At 23.4% G+C, this 17,247-nt stretch overlaps 1 protein-coding gene across 1 annotated transcript in view; it reads left to right on the forward strand.

Annotated features, from left to right (window-relative positions):
- The first annotated feature begins 1,668 nt into the window (after nucleotides 1-1,668).
- The window catches only part of LOC107069211 (dynein axonemal heavy chain 1), a 32,616-nt gene continuing 17,037 nt past the window's right edge, over nucleotides 1,669-17,247 (forward strand). Inside the window, exons 1-15 of the mRNA XM_089176249.1 lie at nucleotides 1,669-1,817; nucleotides 5,514-5,753; nucleotides 6,839-6,917; nucleotides 7,429-7,642; nucleotides 7,848-8,010; nucleotides 8,182-8,300; nucleotides 8,786-8,991; nucleotides 9,148-9,310; nucleotides 10,021-10,181; nucleotides 12,816-13,031; nucleotides 13,208-13,432; nucleotides 13,507-13,669; nucleotides 13,995-14,164; nucleotides 14,358-14,566; nucleotides 16,652-16,754. Coding sequence (XP_089032375.1) covers nucleotides 1,774-1,817; nucleotides 5,514-5,753; nucleotides 6,839-6,917; nucleotides 7,429-7,642; nucleotides 7,848-8,010; nucleotides 8,182-8,300; nucleotides 8,786-8,991; nucleotides 9,148-9,310; nucleotides 10,021-10,181; nucleotides 12,816-13,031; nucleotides 13,208-13,432; nucleotides 13,507-13,669; nucleotides 13,995-14,164; nucleotides 14,358-14,566; nucleotides 16,652-16,754 — 2,475 coding nt within the window. The 5' untranslated portion in view covers nucleotides 1,669-1,773. The remainder of the gene's footprint in view (nucleotides 1,818-5,513; nucleotides 5,754-6,838; nucleotides 6,918-7,428; nucleotides 7,643-7,847; nucleotides 8,011-8,181; nucleotides 8,301-8,785; nucleotides 8,992-9,147; nucleotides 9,311-10,020; nucleotides 10,182-12,815; nucleotides 13,032-13,207; nucleotides 13,433-13,506; nucleotides 13,670-13,994; nucleotides 14,165-14,357; nucleotides 14,567-16,651; nucleotides 16,755-17,247) is intronic.

Here is a 17,247-nt window from a genome sequence, read left to right on the forward strand (position 1 = left end):
AAACTAACGAACACAAATCTTTAATTCTAAATATATTTTGTTAGAATAGAAAGTTGAAAGAAAACGTGCAATATAATTTATCTTAATCATCTTTCTTTTTTTTTTTTTAATTAAGGGGACCTTCTACTCTGAGCACCTAAAAAAAAGGCTATTTTCGCGAATTTTTTCCAAGAAAACTATAAAAGATATCGATCTAAAAGTTGTTGGGTTTGTTAAATTGAGTCTTAAACTATATAAATGAATTTTTATTTTTTCATTTTAATTAATTTTTTATTGCAAAAACAGTAGTATAAAAAAACACCTTAAAACTTTAGTGCTTTGGTAGCTCCATCAGAACTTGAGAATGGCTTACCTGAAACATAAAAGTAAAATGGTTTTATATTCTGTATGACTTCAGCTACAAAGTGACAGTTTTATATACAAATTTTATCAATAAATAAAAAAATGGTGGACAAATTATTAAAAAAACGTAAATTTGACCTTTTTTTTTATTGTTTTTGTATTGTTTTAATTTATTATCGGCCCATTAATAAAATTTATTATCGGCCCATTAATAAAATTTATTATCGGCCCATTAATAAAATTTATTATCGGCCCATTACCGGCAGTTATTATCGGCCCATTACCGGCAGTTATTATCGGCCCATTACCGGCAGTTATTATCGGCCCATTACCGGCATTTATTATCGGCCCATTACCGGCATTTATTATCGGCCCATTACCGGCATTTATTATCGGCCCATTACCGGCATTTATTATCGGCCCATTACCGGCAGTTATTATCGGCCCATTACCGGCATTTATTATCGGCCCATTACCGGCATTTATTATCGGCCCATTACCGGCATTTATTATCGGCCCATTACCGGCATTTATTATCGGCCCATTACCGGCATTTATTATCGGCCCATTACCGGCATTTATTATCGGCCCATTAATAAAATTTATTATCGGCCCATTACCGGCAGTTATTATCGGCCCATTACCGGCAGTTATTATCGGCCCATTACCGGCATTTATTATCGGCCCATTACCGGCATTTATTATCGGCCCATTACCGGCATTTATTATCGGCCCATTACCGGCATTTATTATCGGCCCATTACCGGCATTTATTATCGGCCCATTACCGGCAGTTATTATCGGCCCATTACCGGCATTTATTATCGGCCCATTACCGGCAATTTTTTTAAATTGCAGAGTAGAAGGTCCCCTTAAATTGGGAAAAAAAGAGTTGATGAAGAAACCAATTAATAATTTATCTTATAAATTAATTTATAAATTATAATAAATAATATAGTATATATAATACAATAATTTATATATTATTTTTTAATTATTATATTATTAATTTAATATTATAATTAATGTAAATTTAATAATTAATAATATTTATATATATAATACTATTTTATTTTATTTTTTATAATTTTATATATATAATTTTAAAATTTATTTCAAAATTTATATATTAAAATAATTTTATTACATTTTATATTATTTAATATATAATTTTTAATTTTATTTTAATTTTTTTTAATAATATATCGTATATAATTTTTTTTTTTATTATCCTGTTAATTGTGTTTAAGTTATTTTTTGTAATTGTTCTTTTTAAATAAATGTTTTAATTTTTTTGTTTTTTTTTTTTTTTTTTTTCAGTGTTATCAAGTTTTAAAGGACGCTTGTACAGCTTTAAAAGGACAATTACAACCAAATGGGAAACCCTTTAGAACGGTATTAACGTACGTGCTTAATCCAAAAGCCGTAACGATGGGTCAACTTTATGGCGAGTATGACCTTGATACACACGAGTGGTGAGTATAAAAATAAATAAATAATAATAAAAATATAATATGATATTTATAATCGCATTATCTCGAATCCAAATTAGTTGATTTTAAAATATCGATTTTTCCTAACCCTACTTTTTTGTCATCTTTAAATATCAACTTATACGTACATTTAATATTAAATTAGAAATTAATTATAGTTCATATGTTATAAATAATATAACACAATAACGTAATATATATGGGTGTGTATGCGTGAATTTTATTTTATCATGTTTTGTTGTTCGAAAAGTAATTGCATTTGTTTTTTAAATGGCAAATGTAATACGTTGTTTTTTTTTTGTATTTAATATGTCAGCCATTTTTAATGAATTTTAATTTGATAAATTTATTTGATAAAATTACTAATTGTTATTGTGACTCATATGAGTCAAAATATGACGTTGGCGTATAGATAAAAGTTAGGTTATGTTCAAATGTTTCACGCACTCATAGAAATCTATGACCAACAGATGGCACTGAACTTACCTTGTATCTTATTCTTATTTTTTTTTTAAATTAATTAATTATATTTCTAAATAAATTAACGTAATAAAAATCTAACTGTATGCAAATGCAACGTTGTATTAAAGTTTCAAAACAATCGATATAGTATTTTTGTAGATTAGAGGTTAGGAACAAACGAAATCTACATTTTTATATATATAGATATATTATACTCATTTTTTTGCAATAATTAATTATTGTAATTATAATATCAATTGTTTAATTATTTTGTTACACAATTTTTATCAATTTGTTTATACATTTTTCAAATTTTATCAATTCAAAACTATCAGAACATCTTGTTAAAATCAATTTTGATCCTGTCGTTAATCTAACCTAAAAAATAGTCTGATAAAACTGTAGACTTTGATTTAAAACTTGTTTGAAACGATGCCAGAGAAAATAATTACTTTTGACCGATTTAAAACGCAAAAGCAAATGAAAGGGTTCTAAATCATTGGTGTCTTAGAAAATGGTACGTTGTTGGAATGATAAAATGATTTGATAGTTTAGAAGTAAGATTTAGAATTTATATATGTGTCTCTGTCAGTCTGCTGTCTGTATATTGGTGGTGTCAGGTATAAACTCTGACCAAATTTATCTGTTTTAAAATACCAAATTACTTTTCGAACTGTTCCCTTAAGGATGATTTTAAAATCGGGTCAAATCTATTAATCCCTTTCCGTCATAAATGACACGAATTGCATCGAGGTTAGAGCATCGATATCATTGCATTTAATCGAATAAAAGGCACACACACACACACACATGCACACTCATCAATTATAGAAATTGCAATTGGTTAGGGAAAACTGATATATTTCTTTGACACGATATCTATACTTAAAAAAAAAAAAAAAGAAAGAATTGAAAAAAAATATAAAAAAGATGAATTCATTTCTTCATTTTAATATATATATATATATGACAGACACATATATATATATATATATTTTTTTTTAAAAGATAAAAAAGAATGAATTCCTTCCTTCGTTAAGATATATACATATATAACACATATATAACATATATATATATATATTTCTTTTAAAGTAATGATACGGACAAGCAGTTATAAAAGAAAGAAAAAAAAGGGTAAAAAAGAAGTGGGAAAAATATATGTGAAAAAAGAAAAAATAATGTCTCGTTATCAGTAGAATATATTGTTAAAGGGAAAATATATCGAGCTTGATACGCTAGCATAAACGATCGATAACGCAAGGTTGCGATAACGTCGGATTTCACTATGACAGTGTGTGTGTCTGTCTTTCTCAACCAACCATTCATTTATTTTATTTAGTTCCACCCTATATAGGAAAAGAAGGAGGTACACCATACATACATACATACGAACATTCATACATCCATCCATCCCTATATACATACAAACATACATTCATACATACATACATACGTATATACATATTAGATCGATTTGTTTTCCAGGATAGTGAATATGTTAGTAGTTTGTTTTATACGTTCCTCGGATGTGTCAACTTTTCTTCTTATTCTATTTTTATTCTTATTATTATTATTTTCTTTTTTTTTTTTTATTATTATTTCAACGAAAGGATATAAATTTCAAGCATAACGATAATAATAATAAAAAAAAAAAAAAGATAGGAAGAAGAAAAAAAAAGAACGTGTATTGCCCTTAGAAAAATAAATCATTCGCATCACGTTATCGTATCCATCCCCACTCCTTTGCCTCCCATCCCCTCCCCTTGCCAACCCAACTCCCCACTCTTGTCCTCACATCCCGTGAAATGTAATCTAAATTCTTTTGTTCGTCAAGTTGCTCCGTTTTTTTTTTCTCTTCTAGGATTTTTCTTCTGTATTTTTTTTCTTTTCTTTTCTTTTCTTTTTTTATATATATACTTATCGTCTTGTACACGCCTACGCAATTCTTTTATACGTATGTGTGTACGTTTTTCTTTTCCCATTCCCTTTTTTTGTTTTTTCTTTTTTATTTTCCCAAAAGGGGGAAAAAGGTTTTGACCGGAATAAACGTCAAAAGCTTTGTCATTCTTTTTCTGTTGCATTAAAAACGAGTTTATTATTAAACTTTCGTCCACTTTTTTTTTTAAACGCATTTGCATTTCAATTTTAGTCGTAGTTTTATTTAATTTGTTTTTTTTTTTTTTTTTTTTGTAAACTCTTTATCTTCTTCTTTACGTTTAGTGTGTTTTAATGTTTTGTTTTATTTTATTTCGACTTTGACGACGAAATCTCATCATTTGAATTCTTCTTTTTTTTTCTACCCCCACTCCTGTATTTTTATTACAGTATATTTCTTTTTGTTTATTTTTTTTTTTTATTTTTTATCTTTTGTTGGTTTGTATATAACAACACAACTGGCTTTTACGTTGATAAAATTTTTTTTTTTTTTTTTTTTTAGTAAATAACATTTTTCAATCACTATTCTGTTTCTCAAAGGATTTCTAACAGCTAGTCAAATCAATCTCAACGAAATTAAACTTTGCGCTGTGCGTTATTTAACTTAACACCCGTTACCTGTATGCAATGTACGTGCAATTCCGTAAATTTAATTCAACGTGTATATTACAATTGAGTTGTATTAAACATTCCCCTTTGCAAATTTTCTATCGCTACGTGTGGTTTTTGTAAACCACACGCTGTAAAATCATTCCTATAAAATACGCTGTAAAACCGGTTCTTGTATAAAACAATCCTGTATAATTGTAATATTTGATTGTTCAGAAAGTAATTTCGTCTTATTTTTTTTTCTTTTTTTGTAAAAATGAAGACAATTTTCATTTCAAGGTTAAACCTAGTCTTTTCCAATGGGAATAAAAAGTTGAATTTGATAAATTTAACCTCTCATCGATCTTACGTGATGTTATTTGTCGGTTTGCATCAATTTTGTGCTTTTATTGTGTCAGCAAAAAAAAAAGAAATTACTTTCCGAACAACCTATAAATATTTTTTAGGAAATAATTTTTAACAAACATAGTTAAAAAAAAAAAAAAAAAAATAAATCGTATTTCAATTATTTTACTCTTGATGTCTACATCTTTTTTTGTTTTTATTTTTTTTATTTTGTTTACAGTTTCTTTCAATGTTAAATAAATAAAATAAAATAAAAAACATGATAAGATTGCTTCGAATAAGAAAGGTTTTAGTTTTATAGTCAATTTATATTTGTTTCTTTAGGACTGATGGAATTTTGTCAACTTTGATCCGTTCGGGTACCGAAACAATGGATGAGAATAAACGTTGGTACGTTTTCGATGGTCCTGTGGATGCAGTATGGATAGAAAACATGAATACTGTATTAGACGACAATAAGAAACTTTGTTTGACATCCGGTGAAATTATGAAGTTACAACCAACTCAGACAATGATTTTCGAAGTTGCTGATTTAAGGGTTGCTTCACCAGCAACTGTATCGAGGTAACATTATCTTTATTCTATACATTTCGAAGAAATATTATTACATATTAAATGTGTACAATTTTGTTTATGACATTTTCCTAAAGATGATTTGCAATAAATACAATTTTTCATTACAGTTTGATTCCACCATTGTTTACTTTGTTTCCAATATTTTCCTACAGATGGCTTGAATAAAAAATGGCTGAAGGCAAAATGGAGAAAGAAAAAATTGTTTCTTCAAGCCATCTGTAGGAAAATAGGGGTAAACAAAATTGTGCACACCTATTATAACGAAATATTAGTAGATTATTGCAAAAAAAATAGAATATTATTTGAATTAATTATTATACACTTTGATTGTTTATGAAGAATAGTTTTGATTTAATTGACAGTGTTTAAATATGTTTGAAAATGTTCCTTTTTTTTTTTTTTTTCAATTTTTCAAAGTTTAGTAAAGTATTTTTTTAGGACACTCTCTGTATAGTGGGTTGCAACAATTGCGTATATCGATTATGTATTTCTGATGGAAAAATAATTCCATTTATTTATGACAATTAAAAATTGTCTAATATATCATTTTGTCCTTCGGTTATTTATTTGAAATATTATATATCAAATATAATAATAATATATAAATAAAAAAAAATATAATATAAAGTAATAATTGTATATATTATATAGTATTTTTATTTTTATATATTATAAAATAAATATTATTATTATTATTATTATAAATTGAAGAAGCATAAATATTAATTCAAAACAAATACATATATGTATGTTATTAACCAATATATCATTAAGATAATGTTTATCCAAGAATAATAATAATAATAATAATAATAATAAAAATAATAAAAATAAAAAATAATAATAATAGACAATTTATGATTTACTCTGATTATTGATTAACGATTAAAGAACAATGAAATGCAAGTATGCATCTATCATCATTGCATATTTTGAAAAAAGAATAATAACAGATGATTTATGTCTGACGTGTGTTAAACAATAAAAGATGATTAATTGAATTGATTATCAATGCGATAAATGTAATTAGATAATAGATAAAATGTGTTATTTAAAAAAAAACAATATTCTAGGTGCGGTATGATTTACATGGAACCTGAAGGTCTAGGATTAAAACCTTTTATTAATTGTTGGATCAAATCATTACCTACGGTAAATTTTTATATATTTTTGTTGTTGTTGTTTTTTTGTCTTACACATTTTTTTGTTTTTTTTAAATTATTTTTATAAATTATTTAATATTTGTTATATATTATAATTAATATACAATATATTTAATATTCTAATTTTGATTATATGTATATTTAAATTATATGTATAAATATATAAACACATAAATTTTGTTAATATAAATTAATTTTCATTTATTCTTTATTGAAAATAATAAAATTTATATTATTTGTTTATTTACAAAAAAATTAATAAATAGATAATTAATTTAAAAATTAATTATATTAAATTTATATATAATATTAATATATAATATAATTATAATTAATTGATATATTCAATTTATATTTAATATTAATATATTAATTAATTATAATTAATTTATATATTAAATTTATAATTTATAATTTATAATTTATAAATATAAATAAAAAAAAATTAAATATTTATTATTTTATTATAATATTTACTTTGTTTTTTATTTTTATTAAAGAATATGCACGATTATGTTGAACAAATAACCAAATTGACGAAAGAATTATTATTTCCTGGATTAAAAATGGTTCGAGAACAATTAAAGGAAATTGTTAATACTGTTGATTCAACAATGATACAATCTTATATAAATCTAATGAATTATCGAATTGGACCAATGGCTGGTCGAGATAACAAACCACCACCGTCGTTTATTTTTCAAAATACCATACGTAAGTGTTTGATCATGAAATTTAATTAAAAATAAATAATTTTTCTAAGATTGTTGTAAATCATTTCCTCGCACTCCTTGTACAAATAGAAATTATTTTTTTTTTAGTAATTTATTAATTTATAAAAAAAAAACAAATACTCCGTCAATATTAATATTTTATTTGTAATTTTAATATTTTAATCTTTTTGTATTATTTATGACAGCTGATTTGTTATCACCATGGGCAGCTTTTGCTATTGTTTGGAGTTTAGGTGCAACATGTGATTACGATGGTCGTCGTAAATTTAGTAATTGGGTTCAAAATATGCAAAGAAACTTTCAACACGATTTACCTTTTCCCGATGACGGATTGGTATTTGATTACAGGTAATATTTTATTATCAATAAGTTTATTATTATCTGTTGTTCATATTTGTTGAAACATTTATTTGATAATTAATTGTGACATATTTTTTATTATTATGATTTATAGAATAAATTTTTGTTTTTTTGTTTTTTTTTTTTTTCATGGTGATGATTTAATTTATGTTTATTTAGATTACACGATGGTGGTTTTACCGATCACATTGAAGGACAAGATCCAATTCCACCGCATTGGATTAAATGGTCAAATGATATTCCAATCATTAAAATAACTCCAGAAACAAAATATGCTGGTATAATAAATCAATATTATATATATATATATATATATTTTTTTTTAAATATAAATTTATATATTTGTTTTTCACATTTGATATTATTTTAAAAGTAATTAATTATACTACGGATTATAATTTTTTATTGTGTATTTTTATCAATATTTTCATTCGTAATTGAAATATAATTCGTATATTCGATAAATTGATTAAAAGTTTGAACACATTTATATAAATACATTTTCATAATTATTTTTATTTATTATTTTAAACTAGTTAATAACAAAATCTAATAACAATGTAAAATAATTATTTAAAAACTAATTTAAATTATTTTTTTTTGGTTATTAAACAAATTAATAATAATAATAATAATAATATTTTTTTGTTATTAAAATAAATCCGTTTTTTTTTTTTTAATTAGGGTTGATAATAATGTAACTTTTTCTTTTTTTTAGACATTTTTAATTATTTTAATTTTTTTTATTTTTCCCCCCCCCTAGATATTGAAGTTCCAACCGTGGATAATATTCGTCATGCTACTTTGATGGAATATTTGTTTATAAATAATAATAATATATTATGCGTGGGACCAACAGGTAGCGGAAAGACTATGACAATTTCGACTAAATTATCTAGAAATATGCCGAAAAAATTTATTTGCGATTTTATCATATTTTCCGCTAGAACAACTGCTAATCAAACACAAGTAAACAAATTTTAGTAATTTGTTTTTCTTCGTTTTTATTTATTTATTTATTTATTTATTTATTTATTTATTGATAACATTATATTCTTAGTATTATTACATTTCGATGGGATGTGTTTATTTTATTAATTGATATATTTTTTTTTTTTTTTGTAGGATTTAATCGATGGAAAATTAGAAAAAAGGCGTAGGGACGTGTACGGTCCGCCATTGTTGAAAAAACAAATATTTTTTATTGATGATTTTAATATGCCAGCACAAGAAGTTTATGGTGCTCAACCACCCATCGAATTAATACGACAATTTATGGATTTTAGTGGTATATATATATTGTTTAATAATATATTGAAAAAAATAATAATTATTATTATTAAATTATTACAAATTTTTTTTCTCATTTAAAATCCTTTTTTTTACTAATTCTTTTTTGTTATTACATATAATAACAAATATATAATTAATTAATTAAAAATTAATTAATTATATAATTTATATATTTAATAATTTAATAATTAAATTATATAATTATTTAATATATTTTATTATAATAACTATATATTTTATTTATTATAGTACGATGTAACAAATAATTAATAATACTAATATTTTATTTATTAATAACGTAAAAAAAAAAAAAAAACTAACCTCAATTGAAATTTGAAAAAGAACAATTTCGATAAAATCAACTTGAATATTTAAAAAAAAAAAAAAAATATATATATAAATTGCATAATTCATTCAACTTCATAAATAATTCCTATTACTTTACAATCCTTTTGTACAAACTTTCTATGTAATATTTTTCTAAAAAAGAAAAATAATTTATGTTACGTTACTCTTTCACGTATTGTAAGTTATCGATTTGATTAAATAAGTATGGTTGAAAAGATAAGAAATAAAAAATACAATGTTCTCCATTTCGTAAGATTTTCAATGTTATGTGAGTACACATACGTGAAAGATAAATGAAAACAGAAGTTCCTCTTATATTTTCTTTTTCGTTTTTTTTTTTTTTTTTTTTTTTTTTAGGATGGTACGACAGAAAGGAAATCGGTAGCTTTAGACTGATTGAAGACGTAAATTTTATTGCTGCCATGGGACCACCTGGTGGTGGAAGAAACCCAATAACATCGAGACTTTTACGACATTTCCATTTCATTGCATTTCCAGAAATGGAAGACAGTGCAAAGGTACAATATTATAATATTATTAACATATGTTTGACATATTTATCATAAAAAGAGACGAATTATTTTAATTTATAAATATATTACACATGTGTTTACTGTAGATCCGTGTGATAAAAGTTAGGTTATGTTCAAATTTTTAGCGCCATTCAACGAAATCTATGACCAACAGATGGCACTGAACTTACCACCTTGTATCTCTTTTTCTTCTTTTCTTTTTTTTTCTTTTTTTTAAATAATTAATTATTTTCTAAATAAATTAATGCAATAAAAAGCTAGCTGTATGTTAAATGCAACGTTGTGTCCAAATTTCAAGACAATCAGGTAGATTAGAGGTTAGGAACAAATTAAATTAACATTTTTATTTTTATTTTTTATGAATTAATTAATTTATTTATTTATTCAAATTATAATAATTGTATAATCAAATTATTTAGAAAGTATATATATCATCGTCCAAATTTTAATTTGATCATTTTGTCATATAGTAAATTTAGTATTAATGTTAATTAATTGAAATTATTTATGAAATTAATTTTGTATTCTTTGTTTTGACACGTGTATTATACAAAATGATAGGTAAGAAAAAGTTTATAAAATATCAATAGGAGGTATTTTTCCATTTCCCATAGAGTTTTATTCCACCAAATTATAATCCACACCCATATACTACATAATTACAGATCATGGTGTAAGATTCGACTAAGGATAGAAGAGAATGTTGTTTCTTCACTAGTTTTTAAACGTGGTATATCCTTCCTTTCGTATTCATTGTAATTATACCCCATAAATTGAGTTCACTATGGTCATCATTTATCTTAATCACTTGGTTGGTCAATAGTAGGTAGATGTTATGATCATTTTGCCACCCCTTCTCTGACTATAATAAAGTTATTCCCGTACACGTTTCAGTGAGGTCACATCGTAGTAAACCCAATGTTTATTTAACGTTTCTTAAAGTTCTAATATTTCCTACTATCAATTTTATATTTAATGTTAATTAAACTAATTATATTTCTTGCTTTTTTTTCATATTTATTTATCATCAATCATCAATCATGCACAGGCTGTTTTTTTTTGGGGTTTCCTTTTATTTAATTACAATACATTTGAATAGAATAAAGATTGTACTAATTAATTATTTGTAGTTAAAATAACAAATGATATTTAAAATTGCAATAATATTTAATAAAATGTTAGACTGTTATAAATATATTTTTTGGTAGCTAATTGTTTTTTTTTTTTTTTTTTTGGAACTATCAGCAACGTATACAAGCATCTTGTATCAAGCACATACAATGTATATGTTTGATATAAGACTTAGTAATAAGTATTCATTGGTTAATTATTATTGCAATAGTATTTAATTATGTGTCATACTATTATAAATATATTTTTATAAATAATTTTGTTTTGAAACTATCAGCAATGTATGCAAGCATCTTGTATCAAGCATATACAATGTATATGTTTTATATAAGACTTAGTAATAAGTATTCATTGGATAATTATTATTGCAATAGTATTTAATAATTTGTCACACAATTAGAAATATATTTTGATAAATAGTTTCTTTGTTTGGAAACTTATCAGCAGTATGTACAAGCATCTTGTATCAAGCACATACAATGTGTATGATTAATATGAGAGTTAGTAACAAATCTTTATAGGTTAATTAACATTGAAATGATATTTAATAACATGTCACATAATTATAAATATATTTTGGTAGACAATTGTTTTTTTTTTTTTGAAACTATCAGCAATGTATACAAGCATCTTGTATCAAGCATATACAATGTATATGTTTGATATAAGACTTAGTAATAAGTATTCATTGGTTAATTATTATTGCAATAGTATTTAATTATGTGTCATACTATTATAAATATATTTTTATAAATAGTTTCTTTGTTTGGAAACTATCAGCAATGTATGCAAGCATCTTGTATCAAGCATATACAATGTGTATGTTTAATACATTGTTAATTACTAACAAATCTCTTTATAGTTTAATCAGCATTGCAATAAAATTTAATAATGTGTCACACAATTGTATAAATACATTTTGATAAATAATATCTTTTTTGAACAATCAGCAATATATACAAGCATCTTGTATGAAGCATATATACAATTTGACAATGGGTATGTTTGATATGAGAATATTAGTAAGAAATCTTTATAGTTTAATTAACATTGATGTAAAGTAATAACACGTCAAATAACTTGGACACTTTGCTTTAATTATTAATATTGCCAAGGTGAAAATGGCTTGGATTGCAAAGGATTTAGCGTTATGAGAGTCATAAAGTGTAGATGAGGAGAATTGAGGGGAATGAAGGAGGTGGTTGTGGGGTTTTACTAAGCGAGACAATTTAATGTATTCAAGGTTGGTTTAAGGTTGAAGGGAAAGATTCGTTCGACGAAGTTCGATTCATACTAAATTGTTCTTTTATTTTCATTCATATTTTACCATTTTCTCTATACCAATGGATAATAGAAAATATATATATATATATATATATATATATATATATATATATATATTATATACATACATGCATGGTATATTTGAATGTAAAATATATTCTGGTTGAATATTTTTCAATAATTTTTGTTCTTTTTTTACATTAGGCGAACATCTTTGGAATAATTTTAGAATCATGGCTTGCTAAAACACCAAATTATTTACATTTATTAAAATCTATGGTTGATGTTACATTAAATGTTTTTGCGACAATTTGTAAAGGATTATTACCAACACCTGACAAATCTCATTACACATATAATTTGAGAGATCTTAGTAAAGTATTTCAAGGAATTCTCATGGCTGATCCTACGACAATTAATGCAAGTATTATTTTTTATTATTATTAATTAATAAATGTTAATTAATGTTTGAATGGTTTGATTTGAATGAATGTTTGAATGTTTTGATTAGAATTAATGTTTGAATTGTTTTGATTAGAATGAATGTTTGAATTGTTTTGATTTTTAAATTTAATTTTCTTGTTTTATTTTTACAGTCTTATGAAAAATTATTTCTTTTATGGTATCATGAAAATACTCGTGTGTTTAGTGATCGTTTGATCAACGACGATGATCGAAATTGGTTCAGCAAACTTTTACAGGACACTTTAAAGGAACATTTTGATTACGATGTAATAGAACTCGTTAAAAATAAAGTATTGTTTTACGGTGATATTTCTAATACTACTGGACAATACGAACGTATTACCAATATTCGTAAGGTAATTGTTTGTACAAAATATAAAATAATATGTTTGTAATAAATTTTGTGTGTATAAATATGTTTTGATTACAGATGAAACAAATAGTGATTGGTCATTTGAAGGAGTATAACAATTCTACAACTGAACCAATGAAATTAGTGTTGTTTCAAGATGCTTTAGATCATATTTGTAGAATTATTCGTATATTAAGACAACCAAGAGGAAATGGACTTTTATTGGGCATGGGTGGATCTGGTATATTTAACTTAAAATTAATTAATTAATTAATTAATTAATTAATTAATTATTTATTATTAGAATAAAATTCTTAATATTTCATTATGAGAAATGTGATAAAAGAAGATAAGATAGGAACTGTAAATGTTATTCTGTTAAATATTGTTCTGTCAAATTCAAACTTAAAACATATATTGTGAACATGTAACTTGTTGTTATTAATCATTTTTATTTATTAAATAATTGTATACGTAATATATTAAATAATTAATATATTATATTAATTATATAATTAATTTATTTATCGTGTAATAATACTTTTTTTTAAAATAATTATTTCCAGGTCGGCAGAGTTTGACAAAGCTTTCATCGCACATACGAGAATATAATTATTTTCAAATAAAATTAAGCAAAGTTTATTCGAATAATGATTGGCGTGAGGATATAAAAAATGTGATGCTAAAAGCAGGATTAGAAAATCAACCGATGGTATTTTTATTTTCGGATACTCAGGTAAAATTGCATTTGTCGATTTAAATCGGGGTTTTGTTTTTTCTTTTTTCTTTTTTCTTTTGTGATTTTTATTTTCAGTGTTCTCTTTCATTCGTATAAGAAATGTCCATCGTATTTTTTGATTTACTCGTATTAATTTTTGTTGTTTTTTTTTTAAACTTGTTTGTTTGTTTGATTGTTTATTTTCTTTCAGATAAAAGGTGATTTTATGTTGGAAGATTTAAATAATATATTAAATAATGGCGACGTACCAAATATATACAGTTCGGAGGAAATGGAAAGAATATTTCAAGTCATGCGTGGTCCGGTTCAAGAAGCTGGATTACAAATCAATAGGAGTAACCTTTTTTCAACATATATCAAAATAGTGAAAAACAATTTACATAATATTATTACAATGAGGTATGTTCTAACCATAATATGTAATTTATGTATAATATCATTTTTATCAGAAGAAAGTCAATACAGGTTTTTTTTTTTTTTTAATCATAACGATCATTATACATATATACAGATATATGTATCTAAAGAAAGTATATTTACAGTAAAATTTTGGAGTATTCAATAATTTAATATTCCAACTATTTCGAATTTTTCTAATAGCATTAAACATTTTCATTGCTTCACAACTTCATGAAATTGATATATATATATATATAAACATTTTACAGTTGACATTTGAATTGCGGTATTGAAAAGAAAACTTATGTTATTATACAGTTGAAATGAAAGTTTAGAAATATTATGTTAAATACTAAAAAAAAAAAAATGGTAATATTATAGTCAATAGAATAATAATATTGTATATTGTGTTTTACAGTATAGTAAAATTTCTTTGAATAGTTGGAATGTTTTATTGGTTTGTTCAAAAAAAAAAAAAAAAAACAAAAAGTTCCTCTTAATTATTATTATTGATGTAGAATAGAATAGATTTTTATGAAAAGTTTCACGAAAACTTTTTGAGGTAATAAAATGTACAATATACAGGATGTTTTATATTATATAGAATTAAATTTATATAGAGATGAAAAATAAGGAATAGAACAAATTATTTACAATATTCGTACGAATTTGTGAATTATTTATTTAATATTGTTTCATAATGTCAAAATTACAGTCACCCTTTTGCATTTCAATAATTCGGGCGATATAGTTTATCTTTAAAAAAAAAAAAAAGTTTCTCTCTGGTAAATTTAATAATAAATAATAAATAATAAATAAATAATAAATGTAATATATAAAAGTTGTATGATTATAAATAGATAAAGATGAATACGATATAATGTGACCTACAGCTATGAATGAGTGATGATAGAAAAATTGAATAGAGATCGTTTGATTAGAAAGTATATTGACTTTCTTGAGTATATATATATATATATACATATGTGTAAATATATACATATGTATATATATGTTTATACTAACCCTTGAATTAGTTCGCTTTACTCTTTAATATATCTAACCATATGAATGTATTCATGGAATAATTTTTAGTTTGTATTGGTATATTTTGTGTTTTGGATTTTTTTACTGCTACGTCATAGCGTTGTAAACTTTTTTTCTTTTCTCATTAAATATTTATTATAGGAAAATATTATTAATTTTAATTATTAATGTTATAATATATCCACATAGTAGAAAAAAAATATATATATATATTTAAGGATTATAAAGCTTACTTAAAATATAAATAAAAATATGAATAAAAATTTAAATAAATAAATCTTAATAAATATATGAAAATAATATAAATAAAAATATAAATAAAAATATAAATAAAAATATAAATAAAAAATATAATAAAACAAAAGTAACGTTTGATCAATCGTAGAATTGAAAAATCGTAGACATATAATTAAAATAAATAAAAAATAATAATTAATAGTTAATTATATATATATATATAGATAGATAAAATATTATGAAATAATAATTATAATAATAGTAAAGGAAAGAATAAATAAAAATATAATAAAAATATAATAAAACAAAAGTAACGTTTGATCAATCGTAGAATTGAAAAATCGTAGACATATAATTAAAATAAATAAAAAATAATAATTAATAGTTAATTATATATATATTTAGATAAAATATTATGAAATAATAATTATAATAATAGTGAAGGAAAGAATAAATAAAAATATAATAAAAATATAATAAAACAAAAGTAACGTTTGATCAATCGTAAAGTACAATTTGATTGATAATTAAATTAAATAAAAATAATTAAATGTTAATTAACTTATATATGTATCATTATTATTAGATAATAATAATTATAAGAATAGTGAAAAGGGGGAAAAAAAAATTGTTAAAATTTAAAAAAAAAAAAAATTTGATTATGGTGTTTAGTGGTTGAATAGCTTTAGTTAAATGCTTTGTTTTGTTTGTATTTTTCTTTTGTAATTTTTTGTTTTTGTATTTTTTTTTTTTGGTTAATTAATTCTAAGGTATATACCTCTTTTGACAATTAATTTTCAGTCCCATTGGTGAATTATTCCGGTCACGCATTAGACAATTTCCTGCTTTAGTGAATTGCTGTACCATCGATTGGTTCTGTCCCTGGCCGGATTCAGCTTTACAGGTTTGAATTATTTCATTTCACGTTTGTTACAACACAAATCATAAATTCATGACAATTATATACAGTATATATCGTACAGTATAGTAGTTAAAAAATAATAATATTAATAATTGTTTAAACTTACAATTCAAATGAACCCCTTAAGCGGTAAATGATTTGGAATAGAAACAAAATGGTCAAATCCTTTTTTTCTTTCTTTTGCATAAAGACATAGTTTAAAACATTGTTTTGACAAAAAAAAAAAAAAAAAAAAAAAAAAAATGAGAAAAATAATACTGCAAATGATCAATATTTTTTTATGTTAATTTTGAATTTCTGTTTTACATTACAGAGAAGAGCCGAATATTGCAATGTTACACATATACAACATATTGCAATGTTGTTTTTTTTTCGAATTACTATTTTATAAAAAAAAACGATTCTTTTTCTTTACTTTCACATTCTTCTTTTCCATTTTCTATTACATATATTTAAGTGTACAAAAAATTATAGT

Source organism: Polistes dominula, unplaced genomic scaffold, assembly GCF_049000335.1.
Source record: "Polistes dominula isolate Pdom_NZ unplaced genomic scaffold, Pdom_raw_medaka contig_21, whole genome shotgun sequence".
NCBI lineage: Eukaryota > Metazoa > Arthropoda > Insecta > Hymenoptera > Vespidae > Polistes > Polistes dominula.